Raw genomic sequence first — 14,531 nt, 5'->3', positions numbered from 1 at the left:
AGCTTTAATTGATCAAATTATGGCTGAGTCAGAAAACGAATCTATAAAACCTGACGTCGAAGGCGAAGACGAAGAAGATGAAGATAACAAAACGGATGTCCATAGTTTACCAAGTAAACATTCTTTGATACACATGGACTATCGGTAATAAAATAAATACATATTTCTACGATTTAATAAACACAAATGATTAATTGAAACAAATGATTAATTTTGATAGGATAATGTGGATACGGAACAGAGTGATGAAATTTTTGGGTATAAGTGGCTACGAGCTGCTCTTCTACAAACTTCTAAATGTAAATTACAACTTATATCGAAATTATTGAAAAGTAATCGAATATCCTTTAGATATTTCTACCAATTTACAGTAAAATAACATTTCTTTCTCAAATCAAAGCTACGAATTTGCAAATTTTAAAATGTACAACGAAAACGAAATCAGGGCAGAGATTTATTTCGCTTGAAAGAATCGGTATACTTTAATACATAGAAAATCATTTCTTTTAAAACGATTTTTCACACTTTCTCGTCAACTTTCGCCTTTACTTCACCTTTGTCACGAGAAAGAAAATAAACGCGCGATTCAAAACTATAGGCAAACAATCGATACTTCGAGGACAAGCTACTCAATTTTCTGCTACTGGATCTCTATGGTGTGACCGATCTTGAGAGAAAGGTGATCTTTTTCTACTGCACCTATTCCACTGAAATCATCCACGTAGAAGTTCCGGTCTGGGAAAGTAAGTAGTTCGTCTTTCTTAAACTAATTATAGTGAACACGAATCGGATAGATCACTGTATCGACTCTAAGGATATAAATTACTTTATTATTGATGGATGATAGGCAAGCACGGTGTTGGTAAATTAGCCGCTTTGACGGCATTGTCTATGAAAAGGAAAAGTCGTAAGTTGAGAGGAAGAATCTTTGGTAAATTGTATTTTTAACAATTCAATTTTGTCGTGCACAGTTTGGTAGAATCCTGTTACATTCCATCCTTCCAATGGATTACTGGTTTGGTAAATCACATTTCCAACGATCCAAGTGACTTTTTTGTCCACAATTTTCTATATTCTGTTACGTTCTACCTTTTCGATAGTACACCTTTTTGGTAAATTGTATTTTCAACGCTTCAAATGAATTTGCTATGCACAGTTTGTTAGCTTCTTTGTCTCTGTGGGGTGAACCAAAGCGTAGGATTGTCGTTTATGGATTTATGCTTCGATCAAAGTGCTAAAGCACGTGTTTGGTATTTACAGCTAAGCTACTGGATTGATAGTCGCACTTCGAACGTACGACGAGTTATAAGATCAATGATAATCCACAGGAAAGGCGGAGAAAGTTTCACAAAAGGAAAGAAAGAAAAGAAGAGTGAAGAAAACAAAAGTAAAACCGTCCAAGCTCGATCCGCTTGCTCTTTTGCGTCAAGTCGAGGAATCCACGATGACGATTCAATCGGAGCAAAAATCAATGATAAGCACTCGTACCGACGACGACACGGAAGATACAGAAGACGAAGGGGAAGAAGACGAGGGAAGGGACGAGGAGGAAGAAGGAGAAGAAGGCGATTCGCGAGAAGTGAAAGAGATAGGAAGTGGCGATACAATTTTTAAAACGAAAGATTCGGAAAAAAGTGCTGCGATCGGTAAATTACACGAATGTTATTGCAATTATAAAATAAACATATTCGATGAAACGATCCCGATTCTTCTAATTTTCAGACACTCCAGGCTTCGTACCGCCGCCAGGAGAAGAACACAAATATGTTATGACCAAGGTACTCGATTACATCCACGTACGACATTATCGTTCGTTGATTAAAACACGAATACATTTTAAATACGAAAGAAACGAAAGGAAAATCTGTTGCACAGAAACTAGTGGAAAAAGTACGAAAAATACCAAACTTGCACATGATATGCGGTAAAGTGGATGGTAGCAGAACAGACTTGCAGGACGTTACTTTATTCTACTTCCTGAGGACTGTCGACGAGGGTATACCAAACTTCGATTCTTACACCGATTGCGATGAACAAATAACGCAATATTTGGTAGTTGGATCTCTACAGGGGAAATTTTTGGTTTCGTTGAACAGGATGCTCGTTGAGGTAGAAAAGCATATTTATATTTTTATTTCAGTAATTTTATTTCAGTTCAGATAACACGCCAGTGCATTTATTTTATACTTTTAAATTATACATAAAATTCTGCTTGCGAAAATTTTTAAACGACAGATTTTTATCTTAGAAATTCTTTGTCTCGATGATGTATGTTAAAAGTATACTTTGATCACAGACTTTTGGCAGCCATTGTATATTTGTTTCTTTTTTCGTAAAATTCATATTCTTCTTCGTCTCGTAAACATATTTATAGTTACAGAAATTATATCTACATTTCTTCTTCTTTTTTTTTTCTTTTTTTAGGTTTTTAAACCATTGGTTCAAGCTCAATTCAGAGGACCACAACTTGCAGAAACACTGAAAGAAGAGGAGGTCGATATCGACGAGGAACGTCCTCCAAGTTTGACGGACATCATGGCAACTCGAGTATCTAATATTACTTTCTTGAATAAAAATACTGAATTTCATCCAAAATATTTAAAGATATTGTACATATAACCTGTGCGTAATACTTACACGTAGCTCGTAACAAAAACGATTTTTATCAAATTGTGCGACTTTTTAAATAGCAACAGATTCCAGTAGTAAAGAAACTAGATTTACAATATGGTGGAATCTATATGATAAAAAATGATTTATTAAAATTGTCGAACAGAGTTCAATCTTCAGAAGACCGTCAGAATTCCGCAGGATATCTATAGTGATGGCGAAGCAGGAAGCTGATAAAAACGCCGAGGACGACGACGACGACGATGACACAGTAGAACCGAAACATTTTCAAACGATAGAGAGGGCAAAACTGAGACGAAAACGCATCAGGACTGTAGTCAATTTCGAAGAAGCTAGAAGCAAAACGGCGTCCAAAGAGCCAATTGTACGCGCGTCGATCGATCAGAACAAAAAGGATATTCTGCATTATTTAGATAGATTAATATCTAACGTCGAATGGTTAGTAATTTCTTATTATTCGATAGACCGCGGTTAGTTGTCGATAAGCTTTGAATCCTTACGTATTTTTACATATTTTGCACAGTCTACATATTTTTGCACCTTGAAATCTCCCACAAATGCGTAAATATTCGGAATCTACTAGGAAAGAACACTTCGCGATTTATAAAATCTCGTGACGCTTTAAAAGAATATTTGATTATAATTTACTTTTCGTCTCGATAAATGTAACTTTGCAATTTTTCTCAAGTTCTAACATAGAAATAGATTAAAAAGAAGAAAAATGAATAAATTTGTCGCTGTTCGTCAGGACACTGGAAAACATCGAAGGCGATATTTTGCTGACGATGCCGAATATACCGGAACTCGATGATCCTAATGTTACTGACGAGATGTTAGAAAAGAACAAGGAAGTGATCGAGCAACTGGAAAATGTGATCATGCTGTGGGGAGTGCACATAGAAAAGGTAAATGAAATTCTTCCCAGACATTTATTTCAAGAAAATTAGACACCTTTTCAACGTCTGTATCGCGTTATTTAATATACAGGTGTTGGAATCGTTTCAACAAAAAGTGCCACAAGGTAGAGGTCCACTAGCGGAGTGTGATTACTGGAAGGATCGAGAAGTAGGATTGTTAATGCTGGTGGAGCAATTAAAAACTCCTATGGCCAAAAGAATGTTGAGCTTATTGAGCAACGTCCTTTCGCCAATCGCTTCGAACTTTGATTATTTTTATTCGGACTTATGGGGATGTTATACCGAAGCCAGGGATAATAATCGATTCTTGCAGACTATTTTAAGACACTTCAAGGTGAAAAGCATTATCGTGTAATTTTGATTAAAAGTTCATTCGATAACTAATATAATAACTAAGATGTATCGTAGTTGATGACAGAGTCGGGTTGCTTCAAAACAATCAGTCAAGCCATTCCTCAGCTAATGGAGGGAATAAGAATGATTTGGATTCTCTCGAGTTATTACTCCTCCGAAGAGAAAATGGTTGGTCTGATGGAAAGAATTTCATGGCAACTCTGTCAGACTGTCATAAAGAATCTATCCATCAAAGATCTATTCAAGTAAGTTCCACTTCAACGAACTTTCCAAATTATTTCCAACATTTTACCATATTTTGGCGAACAATACTCTGTGGATTATTTATACGTTTAATTCTTATTGCTATATTCTATTTTCTATATATATATAGAAATACTTGTTTACAAATTTTCTTTTCTTTTTTCTTTTGCCCAGTAGATAAAAATGTCTCGTCGACGCGTCTACTTTGATTTAATTAATTTTGTTCCATAACATAGACACAATATTGAAATTGCACTCTTAACATAGAAAACCTCAGAAAGAGATTCTACAACAGACGGAAGACGCTCGCGCGATGCTGAAGAGTTGGAAAGAAGCTTACTTGAAGAATCGAGAAGATATCGAGATCTCTGGCAGAGGAATGCGCTGGGAATTCGATCAAAATCGATTGTTTAAAGGAACTGAATACATTGCCTCCGTCTGCGATGGTTTGAACCAGGTTGCGAACGTTCTTCGAGACTTTCACAATATCTTTGGACCTGATTTAAAATCGATCATCAGTGATCCAGCTCAAATCGACACTATAATAAAACGTGTTGATAGATTGATCGTCCTAATATTGGACGCGGACTTCAATATTTTCGACGAATATAACAAAGAAAATTGGGAAGCCACTATGTCTTTGTTTTACGAAGAGGTACATTTCCTGGAGAACGAAGCTAAGTTCTTTATCGACGAGTGCTTCCTGGTATTGAGAAGCGCGGAAGATGCGCTTCGTATGTTGCTCAGGTTCAAGGATACCAAGACTAGAGACACAATTCATCAGCAACTGTTGAGAAAGTTTGACGTTATCATGCAACAATTCAGCAAAGAAGTCAATATCGTTGAGGGCATATTCAATAGAGGCAAGATATTTATTTTGGTTTTAGCAAATCTTGAAGTATATTACTAGAAAATTAGTTTGTAAGTCTTCTATCAAATTTTATAGTTAACGTAATCTGGATAATAGAAATGCTATTATGTACTTTGTGGATTTTCTTTATACTTAAGAGCTATATACTAAACATGTTAGATATTATAACTGTGATATTTTAAATATTAGGTCGTCTGAAAAGTTTCTTTCGTCTTATAAGGAAATAATGGATACACAACGCTTCTCGTTTTATATTATTTTATCGAATTTCGTATGATCCATTTTGTTTCATCAAGATAAAAATCACAACGTTTGACAGATTAGGATTCATGTTTGTAAAAAGATGCGTTGTTGTAAAAGACGTGTCTGTAAAAGAAAGACACTTTTCGAACAACCTAATATCATCCTATCTAATGCAAACTAAAATTTATTTGCTATCAAGAGTTGCAGTTGTATTTTTCGTATCTGATAAGAGAAACGCAGGAAAGTTTTTCTTGGATACAAAGTGATAATACTATTTCTAAATCCTTTAGACTGAATTCTTTGTCATTTTGTAACAAAGTTACATTGTCAAAGGGTTAATCGTCCCAAATTAACAGCTACAAGGAAGATACGGAGATTGAATCATTGGCAAATTATTTATAAATTATTGCTAAATTATTCGGATGAAAATTCTTTACTTTGTACGAAATATTCGACTTTTTAACAATCATCGTATCGTATCATGTTTAGGGAAACAAAATCCTCCATTATTAACGTACCATCCCCCAATGGCTGGCGCTATATACTGGGTGAGACAGTTATTTCACCGTCTAAGAAGACCAGTCTTGATCATCCAAAACATTGCAGAGTTGAAACACAGCAAGCTGAAGATTCTAGCTTTCAGTCAATATTACGAGGTGGCCAAACAAATGAAAGTGTACGAGGAATCAAAATACCAATCGTGGGCAGATAAGGCCCAGTACGTTGTGTTGGACACCATGAAGAGGAGTATCCTGAAGATGGAACGTTCTGAACCGGAACAAGGTTAACAATTTCACATAAACCAATCTTCGATTCGCCACTAAAATCGCTAGAGTAGCTGAAATAATTAATTCGTAATAACGAAGAGAAATAACGAAACCCTAAACGAGAAATACAGATGATAGAATTTTCATTGAAGAAGAATGATTACGCGTAGAAACATTTAGTGCGAAAAAGTTAATATGCAAATGAGTCAGGAGTTAAACCTTGTTCTAACAATTGCTAATTTTACTACGAAACATTTTATTATTCTGTATCTTCAAATCTGTTTAAAGAAAGGAACAAATTGTTACAGGTGTATTAACATTCCCACATATCGAAAAAAGCACGAAGAATCTGCAGACAATTCACTTGTCAAAAGGACAAAAGAGCAGAGATTTTGGATCACCTGGATCTACTCCTCAGGGATCTCTTCAAAAGGCCGAACGTGTGATGTCGAAACCAAGCATCGGTGACAGAATCTTTTTAATATTAGGCCATCTGTCGAAGATTTTCTAACGGTCTACGAATCATTCTAACAGAGACAGCTAGTTCTGTGGGAACCAAAGGACAGGTTAAGTCAGACACGAAAGCCGAGGTGAAAGCATCGCTTCAATCCCAGAAAGATCAAAAATCGTGGCCGACTTTTTCGGAAAAGCAGGCTGCCCAAGCGCAGAAGATTACTTGGATGGAATTTATGAGTGGATCGATTCTCGTCGAGTGTCAGCTTCGTTTTCAAGTGAATTTCGATTGGGAGTTCTTCGAAATTATTCATGAGGTGCACTGAGAAAATTTCCCTTCGCTTCCTTTTAATTGATGTTTGATATTTTATATTTTCGATTGCAGGCTGAGTTGATGGAGCAATTAGGTTTCGAATTAATCCCCATAGTGAAAGATGCTAGTATCCAGAAAAATCGACTAAGAAACGACCTCGAACTGATGGTAAAAGTGACCAACCAGTACAACAGGATGATCGACGAAATGGACAAAGCTGATGTACAAAATAATACAGAAATATTCATATTCGCTAAATTCAATGACTCTGTCCCACTTAGTTAAAATATCCTACTTAGAATTCTTTCGTATTTAAGGATATTTTGAAATACTGAAATATATGGATTAAATATTTTAAATTGAATAAAGAAGAACAAAGATGACACAAAGAAAATGATAAAATTCTGGTTTTCTTCGATTTCGAAGCGATAGATAGGATTTTTTAACTAAGAAAGGCAGAAATAGCTTGCAAGAATTCACGAACGAATTATTTATCATCGTAGATACAATTATTGAGAAACACGTTATTAGATGTTGAGAAACATATTCAGCCTGGAGTAATGCGTTTTAATTGGAACTCTTTAAATATCTCTGACTACGCTCATGATTGTGAAAAATTATTGAAAAATCTAAACTCGATCGTGGATCAGGTGAACCACATGAAGAGCGATCTTGATAACAGAATAAATAACGATCTTCAGAGTTACAATCTCTTTTCTCTTCCCTTGAGAATCTACGAAAGCGAAGAATTGTTGCCTTGCAAGGTATTTTCTTATATTTCCTTTCATTTATTTTTCAAATCGTCCCCTTAGAATTTTATTCATCGCATCCGATATTCCCCTCGACACGAAGCACTTTGGCATTCAGGTTACAAACAAAGTAAGTAGAAAAGCGAAATATTGAAAACGTTTCTCTTTTTCCTATTTTTCGAAGGTTTATTTCCAAGAGATAGAAAATCGAAGAATCGAATTAATTGCCGCGATGTCCACGATATATCAGTCAACGAGTCCGATACTGATAAAATTGGAAAGTCTGGTATTGGAAACGTACACTGGAAAAAGCCCATCTATGCAGCTGCTTTACGAGAAATACGAAAAGAAAATATTTTGCTCTTTTATCACGTAAGCCTTTGTAAACGATTAAATCGGTTTTTACTTGAAAGAACGAATATAGAACGAAAACAGAAAATTATTTAAAGATGACTTGTTTCATCTTAACACAAAACAAAGTTACGTTCCCTATGTTATTTCTACGATAAAAATAATTAAGTAGCGGAGTAATTCGTTGTTTCAGATTGTTACTTTTTAGCTTTGCTTCGAATAAAATTTTCTCAATCTTAGTTACATGTATTAGGTTGTCTCAAAAGTTTCTTTCGTTTTATAAGGAAATAGTAGATGCACAACATTTTTTGTTTTATGCTATTTTATTGAATTACGTTTGACCCACTTTATTCTATTATTATTTTATTTTATTTTTATATTTATTATATTTATTCTATTACATATAAAATGGATCGTAAATAAATCCATAAAATAATATAAAATAAAAAATGTTGTGCATCTATTATTTCACTTGTGAAACGAAGGAAACTTTTGGGATAATCACGATGTGGAACTCGCAATAGAAAATTAATTTCCTATCAATGAATAAAAATTATCTTAAGAATTGTTAAATCAAGTACTAAGTTAAGAGTATACAATCGTATAGAATATCGTCTAAAGTGTAATGAATCATGAGAAACGATCCCATAACAATATTATAAATTGTACAGATGTATACTGAAGAACATAGAGAGTTTCAACAGAAGTCTATTGGAATGTAAGCCGATGTTTCAAGTGGACGCTATTTTAATAGCTTCAGAAGCGGTTCTAAGACCATCTCCTGGCGAAATTTATGCTACAATACTACAGAACGTGAAGAATTTATTGGAGAAGCTGAAATTATTTCCTAGATGGATGAACGGGACCTGTTTAGAGTGCAAACCGCAAACGAAGAACGAGTACGAAAACTTCGCTACAGTGACATTCTTTGAGGACGTCATGAGTATTAAAGTAAATTATTCGTAAAATGTAATCAATGAAATTTAATAGAATCGAAAGAGGTCAGAGCAGATAAAAATCCGACAAAGTAAAATCAGTACAGAGAGCAAAAAATATAAATGCAAATATTTAAGAAAATAATATCCTCTACACGATGTCATTTTCAAATCACGAACAATTCGATAATTTTCATTTGATTCAGTCTCCTCCGATGATTATATTCTCTATGATTATGATTGTTTATATTCTTGAAGTAATTGAAGAATACGAGGCAAAGCGGCGGATAAGCCGATGTTTGTTGATTCTCTGACTTCGTAACTTTATAATTATGATTATACATTTGTGATTATCTATTTTATGGATTAAAATTTGCCAACGTAGGAACTAACATTTTTGTTGTTTATGTCGAGTGTATAATCTTGTGAATACGTCTGCGTAGGTAGTGAATGATAATATACTAATGGTTCAAAGGTCGGCGCATAAAATAGCGTTGGAAGCTTGGCACTATTTGCACAGGTGGAAGAAGTATAGTAATCTATGGTCTTTCGACAAGAACTTAGCTGCTGAAAAGTTCGCAGCAACCGAACCTACACTCCACCAATATGACGATAAATTCTCTTTCTACGACAATATTCTCCAGGAATTGACTGAAATGGATCTTTATTACGATCTTTATTGCGTACGGTAATATCTGTCTCATAGATCACTCTAATTCTTAAAAAATCAAAGGATAAATTCTCATACCAACTTGGTACGTTAGGAAAGATTTACTTTCGCATATTATGTAACTGTATTCTCTATATGTATATATATATAAATTTCCTAAAAATGCGTAAACACGAGCAATCTAATTAGAAGCATTAACGTACTTGACAATAATTTCTGTTAATTAGCATCAATCTTGATTTCCTGCTTTCTGGTATCAAACAACACGCTAACGAATGGAAGCACGTTCTGGGTCATTTTCTGCTGCACCAAACGCTTCACGATATGAACAGCTTACATCTGATAATCGAAAATTACCGAAGCGAAGTCGAGCTTGTAATCACCGGATTAGATCGTTTCACCTCTGTCATGCAAGCAATCTCCGACATAAAAAAGACAGCGATTCAAGCGGAAGTTCGCTATACGACCTACCAGGTTTGTTTTATAAAATTGCCACTACAAAATTTAAAAATAAGAAGAAGCAGTAAAATTTCAATATGCAATTTGGTTCTGCTTTTGCATATTCTGGTTTGCTAATTAGATTTCTGAAAAATGTAAAAACAAAGATATCTGAAGAAATAAGAGAATGTTCTCGAGTGTGATCGTATACTATCTGACTGGTGATTTTATAAAAATCATACTAAGTCAAAATCATGTAAGAACGAAACCGACTGTGTTGTATTTTATGATTTTAATATGTGAAATTTTCAGGAAACTTTTCAAACTTTGCGCAGCCACGGGATATCTTTCCCCGAGGAAGACGAACAATTGGCTTACACTCTGCAACGTGACTGGGAGTCTCTATATTTGGGCGCTTTATACAGAGCTTCCACTTTAGCAAGTACTTCTGATAGATTTTCTGACATGACGCAAGAGCAGATTAATGCGTTCGTGAAAGAACTCGAAGAGTTCGCAGCAGACTTCGAGGCCAATGGCCCTGGCAGTGTCGGTGAAGATCTCGAACTTGGACTGCTCAAGATGGACGTGAGTTTCATATTTTTCCTTTTTGTTTTTATCGACATCTTCTGTTTCGTATAAATTAAAAACAGAAAAGAAACTAAATTTCGTAGTACTACTAAATCGATTCGATATTCTAATATTTTTCTTTTCTTTACACTGTAAAACAGTCCGATCGTGTCATTTATAACTCAAATATGTATAAAATCTAAATCGTGTATTATTTTATTTGAAAGAGATAACCAATAGAAAATTATTTGAAAATTATTTTATTTGGTCTTAAAACTAATTATTACTTGCAAGATGAAAATAATATATTTAACATAGACCGTTGAATCAAATTCTTTGCACGTCCAATTTTCATCGATCTGCACTCTTCTATTTTTAAATTTCTATTCCCGAATTGCCCAGGAATACGGAAAACTGATCGCAAAATACGAAGAACGACGTCTTAACCTGATCAACTCGGAAATATTGTTCGATCTGCCAGCGACTGACTATTCGGTTTTCTTAAAAATCAAAAAGGACTACGAGGGCATGGAATTATTATTCGAATTGTACCAGGAACAGAAAAGTATGAGGGACGTGTGGGCGCAGACGCTTTGGGTGAACCTGAATCCTCAACAGCTGATGGATGGAATGGACCATTTTATCAGGGAATTTCGCAAACTTTCGAAATTCGTGAAGAATCTCAGCGTTGGACAGGCCTTAGATGCGAATATGAAGAGTTTCAAGAATTCTGTGCCACTGTTCATCGAATTAAAGAACGAGGCGATGAGAGAGAGACACTGGAAACAATTAATGGAGAAAACTGGACGACATTTCGATATGGACCCAGACAGGTGCGATAGTGATGAAAAATAAATGACAAAATTGTGGATGGACAAGTGTCAAATTTGTGCGAAATATTTATTATACTTTCAAAGTGGATTCGTGCGTGTGTGTGTGTGTGTGTGTGTATGTGTGTTTTAAGTTATTAAGTGTTTTTAGAGGAATTTGAAAATAGGAGGAAATTTTGGATCAGATAGATAAAATAGGAAATCAGACAAATTTTGGCTCTTTTGTACATTTTTTAGAAAGAGATATCAGAAAGGTTTCATAATTAGATTTAGGAAATAGTTTAATATTAAGATCATTTTATATGATCAACCATAATTATATCTTGAGTACCGTGTTATATATTACACCTGTAGGATCAGAAATATTATTCTGAAATTTGTGTTGTAAAGAAGCTTAAAGCGACGCTTAATTCGTTTTTTTACAGAATTTTTGTTTTTCTAACTGTTCATAGTAACACAAGATCTAGTGTTTTTGGTAAAATATACGTGAATCTTTTAAAACATGGGGGAAAAAGAAATAGAGATACTGAAAGGGTGAGTTCATCCCCAATGATGTTCCGATCGAAGGGAATTTTTGGTCATTGTTGGCTCATAATTTAAAATTTTAACTTGCGTATTTACGTTTAAGATTCACTCTGAAGAACATGTTCGCTATGGAATTAGGAAAATATCAAGAAATAGCCAAAGAAATCGTGACGAATGCCGTGAAAGAGCTCGCCATAGAAAGAGGTTTAAAAGATTTGGCCGAAATTTGGAAAACCATGGAATTTACTATACTGAAACATTACAAAGGTATGCTTTGTAAATCTTTGCTTTCAATATTATAGCGAGTGATATTAGAAAAGTAAATAAAGTAAGAAAATTAAAAAAGAAAATTGAAAAAGAGATCGACAAAAAATCGTGCTTTGTACGAAACTTCGAGGATAAGAATTAAATTAAAATAAATAAATGAGCACTAAATTTGAATGAAATGATACGAAATGCACGATTTTTAGGTACCGAGGATCGAGGATTCATTTTGGGACCGATAGACGAATTAAATCAGATTCTAGAAGACAATATGATGAACGTGAATGGCATGGCAGCCTCTCAATTCATCGGCCCTTTTCTCAGTACTGTGCAACACTGGGAAGTCACGATGCACACGATTTCCGAAGTTATCGAATTATGGGTGCAACTGCAGAAAAAATGGCTATACCTCGAGGGCATTTTCGTAGGCGGTGACATAAGACTCCAATTGCCAGACGAAGCGAAGAAATTCGACGAAATTGACAAATCTTTTAAGAAAATTATGACAGACACGTCGAAGAGGCTGAACGTTCTCCAATGTTGCACGATTAAAGGTAAAATTAGGGGAAATTGATTTATATTGTTTTATAATTTCGAAGCAAACTGCTTGGATTAATTATTATTAGATTATTTGGTTTGATAGAAAATTCTGCATACATAAATTATGTAAACGAATTAAAATTCTCCAAAAATTAAAATACATAATTTCAATGCTTTGATCGATTTCGATCGATTACAATCACATTATCAAAATAATAACAACGCTTTAAAAAAATTAGTTTACATAAATTATATCCGTGATCCAGGTAGACAGGAAGAGTTCGAATCGATGATTCTTGCACTGGACAAATGTCAGAAGTCGCTGACAAATTACTTGAACAGCAAACGAGCAGTTTTCCCGCGATTCACTTTCCTCAGTGACGACGATCTGCTGAGTATCCTTGGGAGCGGCGAATCCATCGCCATTCAAGAACACGTGGGCAAGATGTTCGATAATTTGGACAAATTCCGTTTCGAAGTAAACAATACCGAACGCGTGATAGCCACTGGCTTAATCTCTTGCGAGAAAGAGGTAATGGACTTCAGAAACGTGGTTCTAGCCGAAGGGAAAATCGAAGAATGGATGGTACTTGCATTGGAAGAGATGAAAAGATCGAACCGATTCTTGACGAAAAAGGCTATCTACGATTATGGGAAGGTGAGTCTACTTCAGCGGATTTACTGCAGGAAATTAGGAATTTTTATACTTGTACCAAGCTTGCTACTTCTCTGAAATGAAAACTAAGCTACAGCTATACAGTAGCTACTTAAAGTATTTATACACCCTTGTATTTATTATGATATTCACGTACTAATTAATCACACCCAAGTACATTAAATTCCGTATTATTTAGTGCTATCAATATTACAAAATTATTCAAATCCACGAGATGTATCATATTCTATACAATTACCATTTGTATCGTCGATTTAAGAAAATCAAATGGAATCCTCCAGGTCAGAAGACCTAGGACACAATGGATGTTAGACTTCCAAGGAATGATGATCCTGGCGGCTGATCAAATATGGTGGACAGCGGAGGTGGAGAACGTGTTCGAGAAAATGTCCCAAGGGCAGATGCGTGCAATGAAAGATGTACGCTTCTCTTTGAATTAAATTAATAAGATTCCCGTATATGAAGGACTCGGATACATCGATCGTCTCGTTTACAGTATTTGAAGCAACTGAACAATCAACTAAACGAAGTGGTAACACTGATGGGTGGTGACACGTTGACGAACAATGACAGAAAAAAATTTGACATGGTACTAACTCTCGATGTTCATATGAGAGATATCGTGGAAGGTTTCGTCAGAGACAGTATCATGGATCCTTCGGAATTCGAGTGGGAAAGTCAATTAAGGTTCCTCCTTATTCGTTCCTATTTTTCTTATTTATTTTTATTCGTTATCTTTTCTATTTTCTCTATTCCTATTAAGTACTAATTACGACGCTTAATATCTGTACAAATTTTTATCGCGTATCAGAAAAGATATACGATACATTTCATACGTAAGTATAAATTTCTTGCAAAGGTTTTACTGGATTCACGATCTGGATAATGTTTGGATGTACCAGTGCACAGGAACATTCGAATACGGCTACGAGTACATGGGACTCAATGGAAGACTCGTTGTTACACCTTTGACAGACAGGATATACTTGACCATCACACAAGCTCTCTCGATGCACCTGGGTGGAGCTCCTGCAGGTATAGCGATAACGTTAAGATTGGAAAATATAGTTGAAAATTAATTAATTAGTCGCTAATAATTCAGAAAACAGAACTCGAAGTGGAAGACTGAAAAATTCTTTCAGATATATTCTAGAAGACACAGTGACTTCTAAAAATATCTACTTACGAAATTAT

The 14,531-nt window shown here is 35.0% G+C and overlaps 1 protein-coding gene across 1 annotated transcript in view; it reads left to right on the top strand.

The window, feature by feature from the left end:
• The first annotated feature begins 19 nt into the window (after positions 1-19).
• The window catches only part of LOC132906102 (dynein axonemal heavy chain 10), a 28,761-nt gene continuing 14,249 nt past the window's right edge, over positions 20-14,531 (top strand). The window contains exons 1-30 of the mRNA XM_060957969.1: positions 20-144; positions 221-299; positions 599-743; positions 848-907; positions 1,329-1,646; positions 1,723-1,796; positions 1,876-2,109; positions 2,425-2,547; positions 2,777-3,069; positions 3,380-3,536; positions 3,619-3,882; positions 3,957-4,147; positions 4,413-5,008; positions 5,749-6,042; positions 6,335-6,490; positions 6,561-6,796; positions 6,865-7,014; positions 7,296-7,556; positions 7,726-7,913; positions 8,564-8,843; positions 9,271-9,515; positions 9,725-9,971; positions 10,248-10,520; positions 10,905-11,335; positions 11,961-12,124; positions 12,328-12,675; positions 12,928-13,319; positions 13,619-13,756; positions 13,834-14,024; positions 14,197-14,372. Of these exons, the coding sequence (XP_060813952.1) occupies positions 20-144; positions 221-299; positions 599-743; positions 848-907; positions 1,329-1,646; positions 1,723-1,796; positions 1,876-2,109; positions 2,425-2,547; positions 2,777-3,069; positions 3,380-3,536; positions 3,619-3,882; positions 3,957-4,147; positions 4,413-5,008; positions 5,749-6,042; positions 6,335-6,490; positions 6,561-6,796; positions 6,865-7,014; positions 7,296-7,556; positions 7,726-7,913; positions 8,564-8,843; positions 9,271-9,515; positions 9,725-9,971; positions 10,248-10,520; positions 10,905-11,335; positions 11,961-12,124; positions 12,328-12,675; positions 12,928-13,319; positions 13,619-13,756; positions 13,834-14,024; positions 14,197-14,372 (6,829 nt within the window). The remainder of the gene's footprint in view (positions 145-220; positions 300-598; positions 744-847; positions 908-1,328; positions 1,647-1,722; positions 1,797-1,875; positions 2,110-2,424; positions 2,548-2,776; positions 3,070-3,379; positions 3,537-3,618; positions 3,883-3,956; positions 4,148-4,412; positions 5,009-5,748; positions 6,043-6,334; positions 6,491-6,560; positions 6,797-6,864; positions 7,015-7,295; positions 7,557-7,725; positions 7,914-8,563; positions 8,844-9,270; positions 9,516-9,724; positions 9,972-10,247; positions 10,521-10,904; positions 11,336-11,960; positions 12,125-12,327; positions 12,676-12,927; positions 13,320-13,618; positions 13,757-13,833; positions 14,025-14,196; positions 14,373-14,531) is intronic.

The sequence above is a fragment of the Bombus pascuorum genome, chromosome 4, assembly GCF_905332965.1.
Source record: "Bombus pascuorum chromosome 4, iyBomPasc1.1, whole genome shotgun sequence".
Lineage (NCBI taxonomy): Eukaryota > Metazoa > Arthropoda > Insecta > Hymenoptera > Apidae > Bombus > Bombus pascuorum.
This window is presented reverse-complemented; position numbering and strand designations above follow the sequence as displayed.